Genomic DNA, 17,287 nt, shown 5'->3' on the forward strand with positions numbered 1-17,287 from the left:
AAAGAATAAATCATGAGGATAAAAGGTACAACAGAGGGAATTTAGTCAATGGTATTGTAATAGCATTGTATGGTGACTGATGGTACCTACACTGGTGGTGAGCATAGCATGACATTTAGACTTGTCGAATCAATGTGTTGTATCCCCCAAAATAATATAACACTGTGTGCCATCTATACTTCAGTAAAAAAATATATATTTTTTATATTAAAAATATATAAAATATACACAAAAATATATATTTGATAATTTATATAAATTAAATATATAAATATATATTTATATATTTAATATAATTTTTATATATTTATATGAATTTATAGAAATTTATATATTTTTTATATTATAAAATATATAAATATTATATAAAATATGTATATATAAAAATATATATATTTTTACTGAAGTGTATATATGTATATTATAGTCACTTAGGTTAAGCATGATCTCCCTATAAAATAAAAATCATGAGGGGCACCTGGGTGGCTCAGTTGGTCAAGTGTCTGATTCTCGGTTTTGGCTCATGTCATGATGTCATGAGTCTTAGATCGAGACCCAGGCGGGGCTCCACTCCCAGCATAGAGTCTGCTTGAAGATTCTCTCCCTCTGCCCCTTCCCTGACTCATGTGTATACTCTCTTTCTCTCTTTCTAAAATAAACAAATCTTAAAAAAAAGTAAAAATCATGAGATAGAAAATACGTTTATTGTATAATATTTGTGAGATACCTACCACTTGAGGTACATCAAAGAACAAAACAAAGATCCCCACCCTCATGGAACACACATGGGAGAAACACACATGCACAACCAATAACTATAATAAATATATGGGTTTATAATCTGTGCCATCTTTAAACCACATACAAAAAATTAGATGGGAAATGAGTAGTGGAGGAAGAGGAAGGGCTTTCAAAAGGGATGAGGTAAGAGAAGTTACACTTTTAAGTTAAGTGGATGGGATAAGCCTAAATAAGAAATAGTATTTGCACAGACTTAAAGAAGGTTAATGAGTGAACCATGGCATTTTCTGAGGGAAGGGTGTTCCAGGAAGAGGAAACCGCCAGGAGGTGAGAGCATACTTAGCTTGTGTGAGGAAGAGCAAGGAGACCAGAGTGGCTGGAGTAGAATGAGATAGGGAAGATCAACACGGGGTGGTTAAAAAGGTTCATAATGTCGGGAACAATAACTCACAGATGGAAGATTCTGCTCCTTATCATACCATTTTTCCCATTTGTAGTGAGAATACTTGCAGTTCCTAAGGATAAATAAGATGTACTGAACTCTGCCCTCTTGCCCTTGATGACAATAAATGATCTTCATTCAGTATTTGCTTTGTTTTATTAGCACCAAGTCTATGTGTCTAGAGGCCATTTTTCCAGAAAAGAATGATAGATTTCCTTAAACCTTTCCAGTCTTTATCCTCAGAGATGACTGTACTTCCATTCAATGCATTATCAGTCACATCATTAAAAACTTAAAATCAAAAACCTTTATGAAAATATGAAAGCAACAGAAAAGCTATAGGTAGATATATTTGAATTTGATTGAGAACAGCGGCTTAAGAATGACTTGGAATAGAGAAACCACAAAGGAGATGTTGAAAGAGCTTAAGATTTAAAATTTAAACTTATATATATATATATATATATAACATAAATAAAATAAAAGGAAAATAAAAATGGTTGCAATATACATTGTTGTATCTTGCATCATTGTCAAATGAATAATATAATTTATATAAATAAAACTTTTTATTATTACAAGTACAAAAAATCAAAGTCATTGAAAAAAACAACCTGTGGCCACTAGAAAATTGAAAAATGCTCAATTGAGTAATACTTAAATAAACCAAATATATTAATATATTAACAAGTTAATATATTAATACTTAAATCAACCAAATCAAATGAAAATAAACTCAATTATTAGTACTTAAATAAACCAAATTAAAATAATTTTAATTGTTGGGTTAACAATATATGAAGATTAAAATATTCAAGTTGACGAGGATTAAGAAAATTACTACTTTAATCCACTGATGGTAGAGTTGTAAATTGGATTAACTTTCTGAAGGACAATTTGGCAATTAACAGAAAAATAATTAAAATTCCAGATCTTTTTGATCCAGAAATTCTTCTTCAGAAAATCTGAAAAAAATACCCACCACAAAATAAAACCTGTGAAATAAACACATTTAATTACAAAAATTAAAAAATAAAGTGTTTTTTATGTATGCAGACATTTAGTACAAAATGTATTGTTTGGAATATAAAAATGTTGAAAACACACTAAATTTCCATCAAAAAGTGATTAATTTAGGCATGACATACCTGCATTATGGAATCCTAGGCATCCATTAAAATGTATATTGCCGAAGTATATCAAACCATGCTCATAATATAGTTCGTGGGGAAAAAATGAGTTGCATAGCCTCTTATGACAGCATATATTTTTTTGTGAATATGTGTGTTGTGTATGTGTGTGTATGTACAAAAAAGGTTTAGAAAACCATTATCTTCAAAAACTAAGGATGTACTGTATGGTGACTAACATAACATAATAAAAATTATTATTTAAGAAAAAGAAAACCATTATCTAAATCATTAACAGCGCTTGTTTCAGCCTGAGTTACTGATATTTTCTGTTTTCTTCTAGTTGCTTCTATATATTTATTAATTTTTTGGTAAATAAAAATGATTTGCTTTTATAGTTTGAAATGTTAATACTTGTAATTAAGTGTCTATTTTATTTTAACTCAGAGAAATTTATACCATTACGTATTTGTAAAAGTCACAATGTAACAAGTTCGTTGCAACTGTAGTGACCAATTACATTACTTTTAAATGTAATTCTGACTAGTAAAGTTAAAAAATGAGGAAAATCTATAGGCCTGAAGTGAAAAGTGAATATTATGTTCTGAAAGTTATCTCAACTTAAATAATTATTTAGATAATTCCCTTAATTCTCCACTTGAATAATTAATGTTAATTACACCATGTCTTAATGCAAGATATATTTAAAGTAATCACAAACATGTTTTTATTTGCTCAACAAAATAGAACAAAGGTGACCATTCAAGTGAGGAATTGGCAGCCAAGAAAACTATTAACAATATGCTCTACCAAGGAAAGAATTGGATTGATTATTCTCTCCAAATGACATTCTGGGGACAAGATAGGGAGAGATGCTGAGGATATCAGTTAGGAGAAAAGTAATCAGTCACAAAAATGCAAATCTACTTCATGTCACTGAAATGCACACCTGAAAATGGCTAACATGGTGAATTAAAACAATTAAAACAAAAATAGTAGGTAAGAACTAATGTAGTTTTAGTCCCTCTGATGTTAGATTTTCTGCTTCCAAAAATGAGAAGGAAAAACACTTGGGAAAAAAGGATTTATACAAAAATCATCATTTCCATGCTACAAAATGTTATATAAAAATCACATAAAAATACAAACATAATAGTATAAGAAATTCAATGGGTTGTTATAAAAGGAATAAGTTCTAGGAATCTAACGTACATAATGGTGACCACAGTTAACAATATCGTTTTGTATACTTGAATGTTGCCAAGACAGTAGATCTTAAATGCACTCATCATAATGACAGGAACAACAGTAGTACAACTGCTATGTGAAGTGAGGGGAATGTTAATTAACCTTATTGTGTTAATCATTTCAAAACATATATGTGTGTCAACTCACTGCATTGTACACCTTAAATTCATATGTTATATGTCAATTGTATCTCAATAAAGCTGGGAAATTAAAAAAAAACAACCAACGTGTTCTCTGTCTTACCTAAGCAAATAGGTGGGGGTGACCATCTTCCTTGTTCACAATGAGATACCTTTGCTCCACTCAGTAAGTAATATTCATTGCATCTGTATTCTACCGAGGATCCTGTTGTGTAGCTTGCTAATAATCCATCAACAACAGCCCCATTGATTACATCAGGTGGAGGCTTACAATTCTCATTATTTTCTAAGAAAAGAGGTTATTTAAAAATCCATATGAATTTATAAGAACATAGTGATATAATATAGTTACTCATACCATTACACCTCATTATTTGTATTATATAGTTTAGAACAATGGATTTCTAAATTCCCCAGAAGTGAGACAAATGCTATTCAGACCAGATATTTTAAAAATTTACAAAGAATAAACAGCAAATGTTATGCCTAAAAACACATATGCAATCTGTCACTTTTCTTGCTTACGAAGGAATCATGATACAGATATTCTTAAAATGTATAGAAAGGTAAACAGTAACCTGAAGATTATGGTAAATTCTAAAACTATCCTTTATCATTATCCACTTTTATTTGTTAATTCTCATTCCTTTCATCCCAGACCTCAGTCAATCCATGGATGAAATTGTCTACTTTTTCTCTCTTTAGTTTTTCTCTTACTCTTCTCATTTCTTTAGCTTCCTTAATAGCTAGTCTCTTATGCAATAAATATTTTAAGTAAACATGTTTGTAGAGATCTTTCTAGGAGAGATCAAGAAATGAGAAGGGTGACAGGAAGGGTGGCACCCAGGAGTGGCAATGTAGCCTGGTTGTGCTTGTGAGTGAAACAAAAGACCAGGGACAGGTCTCAGAAGGGTATAGAGCTCAGACTCGCCAGATGCATAAGTAATATCAGAAGCACTGCCACAAAGGCAGGAATAGAGTGCTCTAACATGACTTCGTAGGGCATGGAGGGAGAGGAAGTAGATCACGATCATGGCCAGTCACCCCATCCACTGTTACTTATGTGCTTTCATTAAAGCTCAGGAATCATGGTGTCAAACAGGTCAGATAACAGTGCTCAGCAATAATGTATATTCAAAAAAATTTTCTGATTTCCCAATTCTTTATATTGGGTTAAATTCTACAGATGGCTGCATACACACAAAAAAAGTAGCAGAGTAGGTGTTGAATCAGTGTGTTTTCTAACTTTTCTAAGTGGTAGTCTCTTGCTAGAAATATGTGGGTTAAGTAAGGAAAATGAAAAATTTTTACACTATAGGCATAGCTATTGCTGGTAAGCATAGCATACATACCAACACACTCAGGAGGACGTGTCCACTTTCCACGTTTACAAGTTATTTCTCTTGATCCACGGAGATGATACCCACTTTTGCATTCATATGCCACTTTATCCCCATTGTAAAAAATCGTAGAGTTCAGGTTTGCTGTACCACTCTCAATGAAGGGTGGGTCACCACAGACTGTCTTCTCCTTTTCTTCTGAAAAGAGACAAATTGAAGAGAAGAGACCATTTAGCTATACACGCAGACTTCGTTTTAGGGAAAGCTGATTAAGGTGTTGCTAACCAATGCATTTTGGAGGTTCTGTCCATTTTCCATTTTCACAACGTATTTCTTCTGAACCCTGTATCTCAAAATAAAGTTCACATTCTATATGAACTGTTTCTCCATGACGATAAGTTGTCGAATATGTTTGAATTTTGGAGTTTAGAGGCAGAGGCGGAGGAGGACATCGATTTCTTCTTCCTTATGAAAAAAATCACCATATTTAGTCATATAATTACAAAAAATAATACGTAGATTTAATAAGCACATTTGTAGAGCCAAGTACCACAGGAAGTATAGAAGACAGACCGTAGGGTCACCCCTTGATCTCCACTTTTGATGTTTTTGATGTTCACTTCCTTGTGTGATAGCCCTCCCCATAAGCAGGAACTGTGACTTGCTCCTAAGCAATGAATGCAGCAAAGATGATGGGAGTATGTGATTATGTATGCATTATATGTGACATAGTATGGTAAGGTCATTCTTGCTGAGAGACTCTCTCCCTGCTGATTTTGCTAAAAAACAAGCCCCCACATTGTGAGTTTCCAAATGGGGAGGGCAACAAGGCAAGGGGCAGAGGGCTGCCTCCAGCCAGCAGCCAAGAAGAAATTGAGGCTCTCAGTTCAGCTGTCTGCAAAGTCCTCAATGCTACCAATAACCACGAGTTTGAAAGCAGATTCTTCCCCAGTCCAGCCTCAGATGAGACTGAAGCCCTGGCTGACACTTTTATTACAGTTTTGTTTGACAGGAATGCAGAGGACCCAGATAAGCCAGGCTCAGACTCCTACAGAAATTGTGAAATACTGCAAGTGTGCTGTTTTGAGCTGCTAAATTTGTGATGGCACTGTTGTGTACCAATAGAAAATGAAAAAAGCAAGCAAATTAAAACAGCATTGTTTATCTCCTCTAGTCCTAAAATAACTTTATTAAGCAAGGACAATCATTTTTCTCCTGGATAAATAAACTGAAACTTCTGAAATAAGTAAATTAACTATTAAGTGATGGATCTGTTCTTGCACCTATGTCTGTATGAATTAAATAAAATCTGTTCTTTGGTACTCTAAAACACAGACTGTATTAATTTCCTGTTGCTGTTGTGATAAATTATTACAATTAGGTGGCTTAAAATAGCACAAATTTAGTCTCTTACAGTTCTGGAAGCCAAAAGTCCAGAATCAGTTTCATTGGGCTGCAATCAAGTTGTCAGGAGAGCTGCATTCCTTCTGCATGTTTTATGAATCAGTTTCTTTGCCTTTTCAAGCTTCCTTCTGGAGGCTGCATGCATTCCTAGGCACATGACCTTTCTTCCTATTGCTCCAACCTCTTGCTTCCATTCCATTGTCACATCTCTATTCCTCTTTGGTAGTCAAATTTCCCTCTGCCTCCCTCTTATAAAGAGGCTGGTGATTATATTTAGGGCCCACATGGAAAATCCCAGAAATTATTCCTACCCCAAGATCCTTAACTTTATCACTTGTGCAAAGTCCCTTTTGCCATATAAGTAAGGTAACATTCACTGGTTCCAGGGATTAGGATATAATTTATTATTATTCAGCCAACTGCACTGCCTACCCTACATCTAATGACTATTTACTAGAGAAAGTAACAGGCACGTTGGCATGCTGACTAATTTGGACGAGGGGGATGTGGAGTAGACATTAAGTTTCACCATTTATTTCTGAAATAACATGCTACAGACAATTTGCTAATAATCTTCTTCACTACTGTTAGACCAAGGCTCTTGAGCAGGACTGGAAAATTAAACACAGAAACAAAAATTTTGAAGTTATCATTTGGTGCATTTAAAGAATTAGGATTATTCTGGGCAATCCCATCTCATACTGCAGGTCATCTCCCTCTTTCACCCCTCCTAGCATTTGCTGCAAATCTTCACCCCCTCTTCCAAGTTCCACTTTTCTGTCTTCCTCTTATCTATCAATAATGACATTATTTTCTACACTACAGAGAAACTTGAGGTTATCAACACCTTTACCTCTCCCCATCCTTCTAATCCTCAAACTCCTATTTATCTTTCAGTTCCAATGTTATCCATCACCTCCAAAAATGCTATCCCACATGATACCAATCGAAATCTTCAGTGTTTGCTCAAATACTTTATACTTGACCTTATTGTATTTGTCACATTGTGTCAAATACTTTTTCAAATTTGGTTTCCCTGCTAGGCTTGGACTTCCTTCATACCTCATTGTAGGTCTGTTTAAACGACTCTTGAATTGTTGTCTTCCAACAGGTGATCATACTATCTGCTTGAACATGTCCAGTGATAGAAACTTACTTACCATAGACATTACATTTTAGGAGCGCTCCGACTAGATGACATTACATTTTAGGATAGCTCTTACTAGAGGACCATATTTTCTATTTTTACTCTGGGTAATAGTCTGTTGATTTTTCTGTTCTCTACCCCCAACATTTTGAAGTCGGTATTTTCACATCAGGAAATATGTGACCAAATAAGAAAGAACCCTCACAAAGCTGCCAGCTTGGGATGATTGAATCTAGTAATTCCCAATAAATAAAATGTATTCATCATAATAAGAGAGTTTAAAAGTTATATCTACTCTACAAACAAATGCAAAACTTAAGATTTCTTCAGATTAAATATTGCTGAAAATATCTAGCAATGATTGAAAATACCATATTTATTTTTAAAAGTAGAATTCAGCATAATATCCTCTAGTTCCATCCATGTCATTGCAAATGGCAAGATTTCATTCTTTTTTTTATAATAATTTTTTAAAATTATATTATGTTAGTCACCATACAGTACATCCCTAGTTTTTGATGTAAAGTTCCATGATTCATTACTTGTGTAAAACACCCAGTGCACCATGCAATACGTGCCCTCCTTACTACCCATCGCAAGCCTATCCCATCCCTCCACGTCCCTCCCCTCTGAAGCCCTCAGTTTGTTTCTCAGAGTCCATAGTGGCTGAGTTATCATAAGTCAGTCAGAGAAAGACAAATATTATATGATTTCATTCATATGTGGAATTTAAGAAACAAAACAGATGAACATAGGGGAAGGGAAGGACAAATAAAATAAGACAAAAACGGAGAGGGAGGAAAACCATAAGAGACGCTAAATTCTAGGAAACAAACTGAGGGTTGCTGGAGGGGAAGTGGGTGGGGGATGGGGTCACTGGGTGATGGGCATTTTAAGGAAAGCACTAGAACTAATGAGCACTGGGTGTTGTATGCAACTGATGAATCACTAAATTCTACCCCTGAAACTTAAAAAATATAGCACTCAGGGCAAGAATTAGGTATCAACAGAAACATTTTTTTTCATAGAAATTAAAGCTGATTAAAACATGATATTTTATTTGTATGACTATGAAATTTTTAAAAAGTTACCTTCACATACAGGAGATTCTGGGTACCAACCAAAGTTATAGCACTGAATTAAGTCAGATCCACTTAGATAATAATTTGTATGACAGAAAAACTGAACTACATCTCCTTCTTCATATGTTTGCTTTATAGGATGAAAATAACCATTGTCTATTAATCTTAAAGAAGAGCACTTTAATTCTAAAAATGAAAGAACAAAATACAAAAAAAAAAGTGTTATTTTTTCTGCTGAACAAAATTCACCTACGACTTACATACCATATCTGGAATAGAAATTAGTAAATTTGCCATATTTTGTTATACATAACAAAAGCTCATCAGTTCTTATATTTATTAAATATCATTAGGCTTATTTTAATTTAATTATCGGAGCTAAAAGAAATTCTTTTTCTATTTAGAGCTTTAAATGATCAACGCCTGTGATCAACATTATCAAAACCAGAAGCAAAAAAAAAAAAGTATGAAAAATGAGATGTAATGAGTGTGACAATTTATATACACCTCTGCACGAGAGAAAGTTTTTAAAGTAAGACTAGATTGTCTTGAAAATGAGAACCTACTGGTACATTTTGGTGTGAGAGACCATCCATATGTGAGACATTCTACCTCCTCGGTCTTCTTTCCTCCAGCGGTGTAGTAGCCAGGAGCACATTCGTATTGCACTTTGTCCTTCACTGGGAATGTCTTCCGCGTTGTGGAATAATTTCCGTGATGTAATTCAGGGACCAAACATGTTTCTAAAAAAAAAAAAAAATCAACATTATTTATTTTACGAACTTTATCACTAAAACTATAATACTAAAAAGAAATCTCAAAATGTATTTTCACAAAATCTTAAGCATATTTGGCGGACTCAACCTTTGGCAAAATTGAAAAATAGCCAGTTTGCCTTTGCGTCTCTACGTCCTTTTTTAAAATACACCTTGTGTCTTAATGCCACCAGTCTTCTCTTTTTAAAATTCTTGTCTAGTATGCTTGGCAAAAGGCCACAATTCAACTGAAGGCTTGTACAGTAATAATTTTTTGATTCTGTGCCATCTGAGGATTTGTACAATTTAAACTAGCAACACACTAATGAAGTATACATATTGAAATTATTAGATTATTTTATGTATATCTGATATTGGTTCACCAATAAAGATAATGGGCACTATCTTGAATCCTTCTCTAATAAAGGAAATAATAATTTATATATGTTGTGAGAAACAGGTTTAAGGTTTTTTCATCCTGTTCCATTCCATTCCATTCTTTTTTTTTTTTTTTTTTTAAGATTTCATTTACTCACTTGAGAGAGAGAGAGCATAATCGGGGGAAGAGCAGAGGGAGAAGCAGACTCCCCACTGAGCAGGGAGCCTGATGCGGGGCTGAATTCCAGGACCCCAGAGCACGACCTGAGCCGAAGGCAGATGCTCAACCGACTGAGCCACCCAGGTGCCCCTACTCCATTCCACTCTTTTCTTCATTAGTATAAAGTAGGGACTGCTTCCACCTTCTAGCTATTGTGGAAAATGCTGCTAGGAATATTGTTGAACAAGAGTGTGTTTGAGTCCCTGCTTTCAGTTCCTCTGGGTATATACCTATTAGTGGAATTACTGGATCTTACAGTAATTCTATGTTTAATTTTTAGAGGAACTGCCACCGACCCAAGTATCCATCAATGGATAAATGGGTACATATATACATATATGTATCATATATACACACACAACAGACTATTAATTTAGCCATAAAAAGAAATTAAATTCTGATGCATGCTACAACATAGATGAACCTTGAATACATTATGCTAAGTGGAATAAGTGAGACACAAAAGGATAATACTGCACGACTCCTCTTATACAAAGTACGTAAAGTAAGGGAATTGATGGAGACAGAAAATAGAAGTTACCAGGTACTGGGGTACGGTGGGGAATAGAGGGATTTATTGTTTAATGGGTACAGAGTTTCTGTTTGTGTTGATGAAGGAGTTTTGGAAACAGTGGTGATGGTTGTACAACATTGTGAATGTACTTAATGCTACTGAATCATACACTGAAAAATGGTTAAAATTTCATGTTTTGTATATTTTACCACAATTTTTAAAAAAATCAGGGGTTGCCAACGGTTGGCGGAAGGGAAAAATGGATGAACAGGTGGAACACAAGGGATTCTTAGGACACTGAAACTATTCTGTATGATATCTTAATGGTGGATACATGTCATTATACATTGAACAAAATGCACAGCATGTATAACACAAAGAATGAACCCTAAAGTATGAACTTTGGTTAACGTATTAGTATTGGTTCATCAATTGCAACAAATATACCACACTAAACGCAGAATGTTAATAATAGGGGAAACTGTATGTGGCCAAGGGCAAGAAGGGGTATATGGGAACTCTCTGTACTAGCTACTCAATATTTTGGCAAATCTAAAACTACTCTAAAAATAAGCCTTTAGGGGCGCCTGGGTGGCACAGTTGTTAAGCGTCTGCCTTCGGCTCAGGGCGTGATCCCAGCGTTCTGGGATCGAGCCCCACATCAGGCTCCTCCGCTAGGAGCCTGCTTTTTCCTCTCCCACTCCCCCTGCTTGTGTTCCCTCTCTCACTGGCTGTCTCTCTCTGTCAAATAAACAAATAAAAAAAATCTTTAAAAAAATAAAAAATAAAAAAATAAATCTTTAACATTAAAAAAAATTAAATAGGAACTAGTGGTAGGTGAGTTGTGGGAGTTGAGAACTCTTGTGTTAAGGAAACACCTAACATTTAAGAAAAACAATATAATATCAACTTCTTTTTTTTAAACTTTTTTTAAATAATATTTTTTATTATATTGTTAGTCACCATACAGTACACCCCTAGTTTTTGATGTAATGTTCCATGATTCATTACTTGCGTATAACACCCAGTGCACCATGCAATACGTGCTCTCCTTAATACCCATCACCTTCTTGCATTTGCAGACAAACTGAAAAATCAATTGTATTAAATAAAAATGCCTATCAATGTAAGAAAGTACTAGCCTCAGAGTCTCTTATCGTCAGTTTTAGGAAATGATTCTTAAACACATACCACGTTCCTTCCTACAGGTAGGTTGAGAAGACCACCCATCAGCAAGACATTGAACCACTTCTTCATCCTTTCCTCCAGTGGTTTTATATCCTGAATTACAACCATAACGCATGTTCTCTTGAATTTTGTACATTAATTTTACATCAGAGATGTAACCATTTCTGAGTTCAGGCTTAGTGCATTTTTCTACGGGAAAAAAAAACTTTGCTTAACTTGGTGAAATTAAGCTTGTCTTTTACTTAGTTGTAAAACTAAGGCAAGAGTTTAATATTTTTTTGGAATTTAAAGGAGAGAGAAAAATTTCACTCCATAATTCCTTGGTTTGGTTTAATTTTGAATTATCCTGCATGTTCTGCATCAAATTTCTTTAAAAACTGATTCAACTTGACAATGACATTCTTTGTATTTATTCACTTCAGTTCTTGTAGTGACTCCCATCCCATTCCATCTACTTTTAGAAAATATGACAGAACTCTTCCACTAACTGTCATTAATGGCAAATAGAAGGAATTTCATTTGATTTACTTCCTAATATTTTTAAATCTGCATTTGACAATTTTTAACACCATGTAACAAAAGCACATACCTAGCTTATAGGTAAGACTGCAGATACCTTAACGTAAAAACTTTGTTCATTCCATTTATTTTTAACTCAGCAAATGATCACCTAACCACACAGTCAGTCCGTGTAGACCAGTCCATAGTCAGTCCGTGTAGACCATGACTGAGTCATAGACATGTTACTCAAAACCTTTGAGTTTGCAGAGTTATTTTTTGGCAAGTACTTGCAACAGTGTTGGGTTAGATGATAAATCTACCTCAGCACTGAATGAGCTCAGTAATTTTTTAAGCCTTACTATTAGACCCTCATAACAAACCAAGCACTTTATATGGATTATCTCCATGAAGCAGGTGTGTGTCCATTTTATAGATGAGAAACTTAGGCTCACAATGCTCACTTCCAAGTGGTGGAGCAGAATTCAAATGCAGGCAGGGTAACTGCAGAGGTTGTATCTTAAGCATTAGACTACGTGCTAAAGCTGAGTTCTTCTCTTCTGGCTCCTATTTCAAAGCTCTTGCTAATGTTTCATTTATTTTTAAGCTCTAGTTATGAGTCTTTCTTCTTTCTTTCTTTCTTTCTTTCTTTCTTTCTTTCTTTCTTTCTTTCTTCTTTCTTTCTTTCTTTTCTTTCTCTCCCTCCCTCTCTTCCTCCCTCTCTTCCTCCCTCCCTTCCTCCCTCTCTTCCTCCCTCCCTCCCTCCCTCCCTCCCTTCCTTTCTTTTTCTTTCTTTATTAATCTGTTGTCGATATTAATAATAAAAGTGCAATGCTTAAATTTATGGTCTGTTCTCAAGTCATGGAAAGGATAATTATCCTAAATGGATAAGGTCAGTAGATATATCAAGCACTGTAACCATCATACTCATTTCCTTTTCTAAATGAAACAGACCCAACTAAAGCCTCTACTCTGCAAAACAGAGCTTAGAGAATCCTTTGTTCAAGAGAGGTCAGCTGATCTAATGGAAGCCCATTAATAGTTTGACTATAGGGTAGCCTGGCATGAAATAATGAGATGAACTGATCAGATTTCCTTTTTCTAAATTTGAACTCAAAATTCAGAAAACACATTTTTCTGAATCTATGGGAGAAGTTGGCACACAAAGGAGAGATGAGTCTTTCAAAGGATAAAACACTAGAGTAACAATCTTATTCTTCCTAAGTCCAGTGTCAAGCATTTTTCTGGCTTCCTGTGCACTATTATCTGTATAAGTTCCTCATTCCTTAAAGTAACTCATTTGCATCTGTTTCTTGCAATATGATAACACCATTTTCAATAACTATCCTTATTCTTTTTACAGGGTACTATTAAAAACAAAGACAATAACATTTTAATAAGAAATAATGTTTACAGAATTCAGAATATGCCTTCATTTTGTAAAAGAGACAGTGGGTCAGTAATTTGTTCTTATCTACCAAAAGGTTTCACCACCCACCAGGTTTTCTTGGATCTTTATGGACTGATCTCTTTAAATATTATAAAAATTTTGTGGACACAGTCCACAGACTCACTTAAGCACCGTGGTTCTGGAGACCAGCCCTCTCGGGTACATGTGATTCGCTCCTCTTGTTTACCAGTTTCAGTTGTATAACCAGCCAAGCAGGAAAACGACAGTTTTTCATTTATTCTCATTGGAAAGTAATAGCTTTTAAAAGAATAGTAATATTGGGCAATCCTTCCATTTTCCACATTAGGAAGACCACAGGGTTTCTCTGAAATGAGTAAATATCAAGCTGAAAACTGAAAAAATATCTAAAACCATGAAATGTGTGATCAAATGGCAGTAAATTTTTAAATTCAAAGTGTTTGCAGCCACTTTAACTAGTACTTATTTTTATTACAGTTACTTCTGTGACCATCTTTTTCAATCCAAATTAATCTGCCAGCAACCCCAATAACCAACAGTCAGAATAAAACTGGTCAGGCCACTTCCTCGGGGAAGCTTTCTCTAACTTTGTAAAACAGCGCTTTCCAATAGAAATATCATGCAATCCACGTATGTCATTTTAAAATTTCTAGTACTCACATTAAAAAAGGAACAGTTGCAGTTTAATTTTAATAATATGTTTTATTTAACCCATTAAGATATTAAAAATGTTTTTCATTATTTTTTTTCTTACTAAGTCTGAACTCCAGAGTATATTTATACTTACAGCACATCGCAATGTGGACTAACCACATTTCAATAGCCATATGTAGCTAGTAGCCACCATATTGAACAGCAGATCTCTAGAATAGATGAAGTTCCGCTTAAGATAGGCAAACCCACACAATTTTGAAGTAAATGGCTTTTTTTTTCTTTAAGAAAAAGACAGGCAACTAATTAAAAAATAAGTAAAAGACTTCAGCCAGAGCTTCACAAAACAGGACATGTAAATGGTCACAGAACTCATAAAAAGTACTCAGCTTTCTTTGGCAATATTAAGGCAGAATATACACATACCATTTTTAAAAAGCTCTCATCCCTTATGAACACTGATGTAAAAATTCTCAACAAAATACTAGCAAACAGAATTCAGCAGCATATTAAAAGGACCCATGAGCAAGTGGGCTTTATCCCTGGAATGCAAGGATGGTTCAAGATATGAAAATTGGTCAGTGTTATAATCCACATCAACAAAATGAAAGAAGGAATAAAAGTATTTATCTGTGCACTCAAAGACATGTGAAAGAATGTTCAAAGCAGCACTATTCATGTAGTCCTAAACTGGAAACAATCCAAATCCCCATTCATGGAAGAAAAGATAAACACATTTTAGACATGCATTCAATGGAATATTATACAGCAATACAATGCTGAATATCATGCAGCAGTGGTGAATGCTGAATAGTGAATCTCACAAACACATTATTCCGTGAAGGAAATCTGTCACACATAAGTAGATATTATATGCACTGACATAATTTTTTATTGTGGTATAATTGATGTATAACATTATATTAGTTTTGGGTGTACAGCATAATCGTTCCACGTATATATTTGTACATATTGCAAAATGATCTCACAATAAATCTAGTTAACATCTGTCACCACACAGTTATAATTTTTTTTCCTTGTGACGAGCACTTTTAAGATCTGCTCTCTTAGCAACTTTCAAATAGACAATACAGTATTATTAACACACATGTGAACATATACAGGACAGACAAATTGTAACAAGGAAATAGGGTGATTATATGACACATTCATTAAGAGTTATTTGTGATTAGAAGGAAATTAGAAGTAACAATGTATCCATCACAAGGAAGACAGGTAAGTAAAATATATGAAACACTATGTAGCAGTTAAAAGCAACAGAATAAATTGAGCAACATGGAAATATGTTTAAATGATAGCAAGTAAAACAAAACAGTAAGGAGATCAAATCAATGGCAAGCTTTCATTTATGTAAAGCACATACACAAAACAAGACACAGTTCAGAAAGATGGTTACATATTTAAGAATATATTGAGCACGTGATAGTGGCTCCCAGTTTGATGCTAGAGGAAATGGAATTCAGGGTCAGGGATAAAGGGGGGAAATGTATAAATGAAGCAAAAGTGGCACCTTTCATAGGCCAATGATGAGTGCATGCTATAAAATGAGAAGTACCCCCTAACGTTCCTACTGGGGGTGAGGGAAAGCATGGAAATATGTATGAGATTATGGTTAGCTTTCTTGTTTGTTTGTTTGAGTAAAAGAAGATTATAACCATATAATAATTAGGAAATTATCTAGAAAATGCAATGTCTTCATGGTATAGATGATAGAGAATTCTACCAGCTGTTTTTTTCCCTCTTGGACAGAAAAATAAAGCTAAAGGAAACTATGCATGCAAAAATTATTTACTATAGAATTGATATATCAAATAAGATGAATTCTAGTTACTCATCTTCCTTTTTCTTTTTTTTTTTTTAAGATTTTATTTATTTATTTGACAGAGATAGAGACAGCCAGTGAGAGAGGGAACACAAGCAGGGGGAGTGGGAGAGGAAGAAGCAGGCTCATAGCAGAGGAGCCTGATGTGGGGCTCGATCCCAGAACTCTGGGATCACGCCCCGAGCTGAAGGCAGACACTTAACAACTGAGCCACCCAGGCGCCCCTATTTACTTCTCTTTCATAATTTTAATTGCACATCCTTTCTTGGTAGGAAATTTGTAGCAAACTATCACCTAAAAGGCAATTATGATCCATGGGATATTTTATTTTAACAGATTCCCTAAGATGTTTATTTTAGAAAAGTCTTATTGCTGTGGTTTCCTCTTTTGTATATTCACTCTTGTTGACACCTAATTATCCTTCCTTGTTTCTCATCCCTGCAGCCTAATAACACTATTAACTATTCCTAAATAACCCACGCTTGTACACTGCCTGCCTCACTCACACATATTCACAGATGGGGCAGTCTGGCTATAAAGATTTCTAAGAGTTAGGGAGTCTATGGGTACTGGTTTGTCTGGACAGTCCTGACTTACACTGTTATATCACATAACTATTAATAGAGCTCCATTTCACTCTCAAAAGTGTCCTTATCTGCATAATCAATTATACAGTCCTCCTTCTAATCACTACTTAAAAAATTTCAACCAATGAATAAATTAGGATGAAAATCAAAGGGCGAAGATTCAAAAATCTTTATGATTCATGGCTATTTCTTTTTCAAATTTCCCACACTACACTCTCACTTTATGAACAGAGAATTAAAATTGTGCAAGCTGTGCAGGCTTAGGAATGAATTCTATGAATGAAATTAGAATTAAGGTTAACGTACAGCTTCTGGTGGTACTGTTAGACTGAAAACTCTTTTAAGTGTTAAGATCCTCTCTCCTGTGCCACAAAACCTAGAGATACAAAGCGTTTTTTTTCTTTTTTGTCTTGTTTTGTTTTTCTAAGTTTGTCACTATAAGAATAGTTTACTCGTAATGCCCAAAGGAAAAAAAATCTGCCTAAATATTTATAACAAATTATAAGAAGTATGCTTTTTATAAAGTTGATACACAAAAATGAAAGACTAT

The 17,287-nt window shown here is 34.4% G+C and overlaps 1 protein-coding gene across 1 annotated transcript in view; it reads right to left on the reverse strand.

The window, feature by feature from the left end:
* Positions 1-17,287, reverse strand: part of F13B (coagulation factor XIII B chain) — a 28,572-nt gene that overhangs the window by 11,138 nt on the left and 147 nt on the right. The window contains exons 2-8 of the mRNA XM_008685083.1: positions 13,802-14,002; positions 11,733-11,918; positions 9,241-9,417; positions 8,684-8,860; positions 5,327-5,506; positions 5,054-5,239; positions 3,805-3,987 (exon numbers count right to left, since the gene is read on the reverse strand). Coding sequence (XP_008683305.1) covers positions 3,805-3,987; positions 5,054-5,239; positions 5,327-5,506; positions 8,684-8,860; positions 9,241-9,417; positions 11,733-11,918; positions 13,802-14,002 — 1,290 coding nt within the window. The remainder of the gene's footprint in view (positions 1-3,804; positions 3,988-5,053; positions 5,240-5,326; positions 5,507-8,683; positions 8,861-9,240; positions 9,418-11,732; positions 11,919-13,801; positions 14,003-17,287) is intronic.

Source organism: Ursus maritimus, unplaced genomic scaffold (genome assembly GCF_017311325.1).
Source record: "Ursus maritimus isolate PB19 unplaced genomic scaffold, ASM1731132v1 scaffold_2, whole genome shotgun sequence".
Lineage (NCBI taxonomy): Eukaryota > Metazoa > Chordata > Mammalia > Carnivora > Ursidae > Ursus > Ursus maritimus.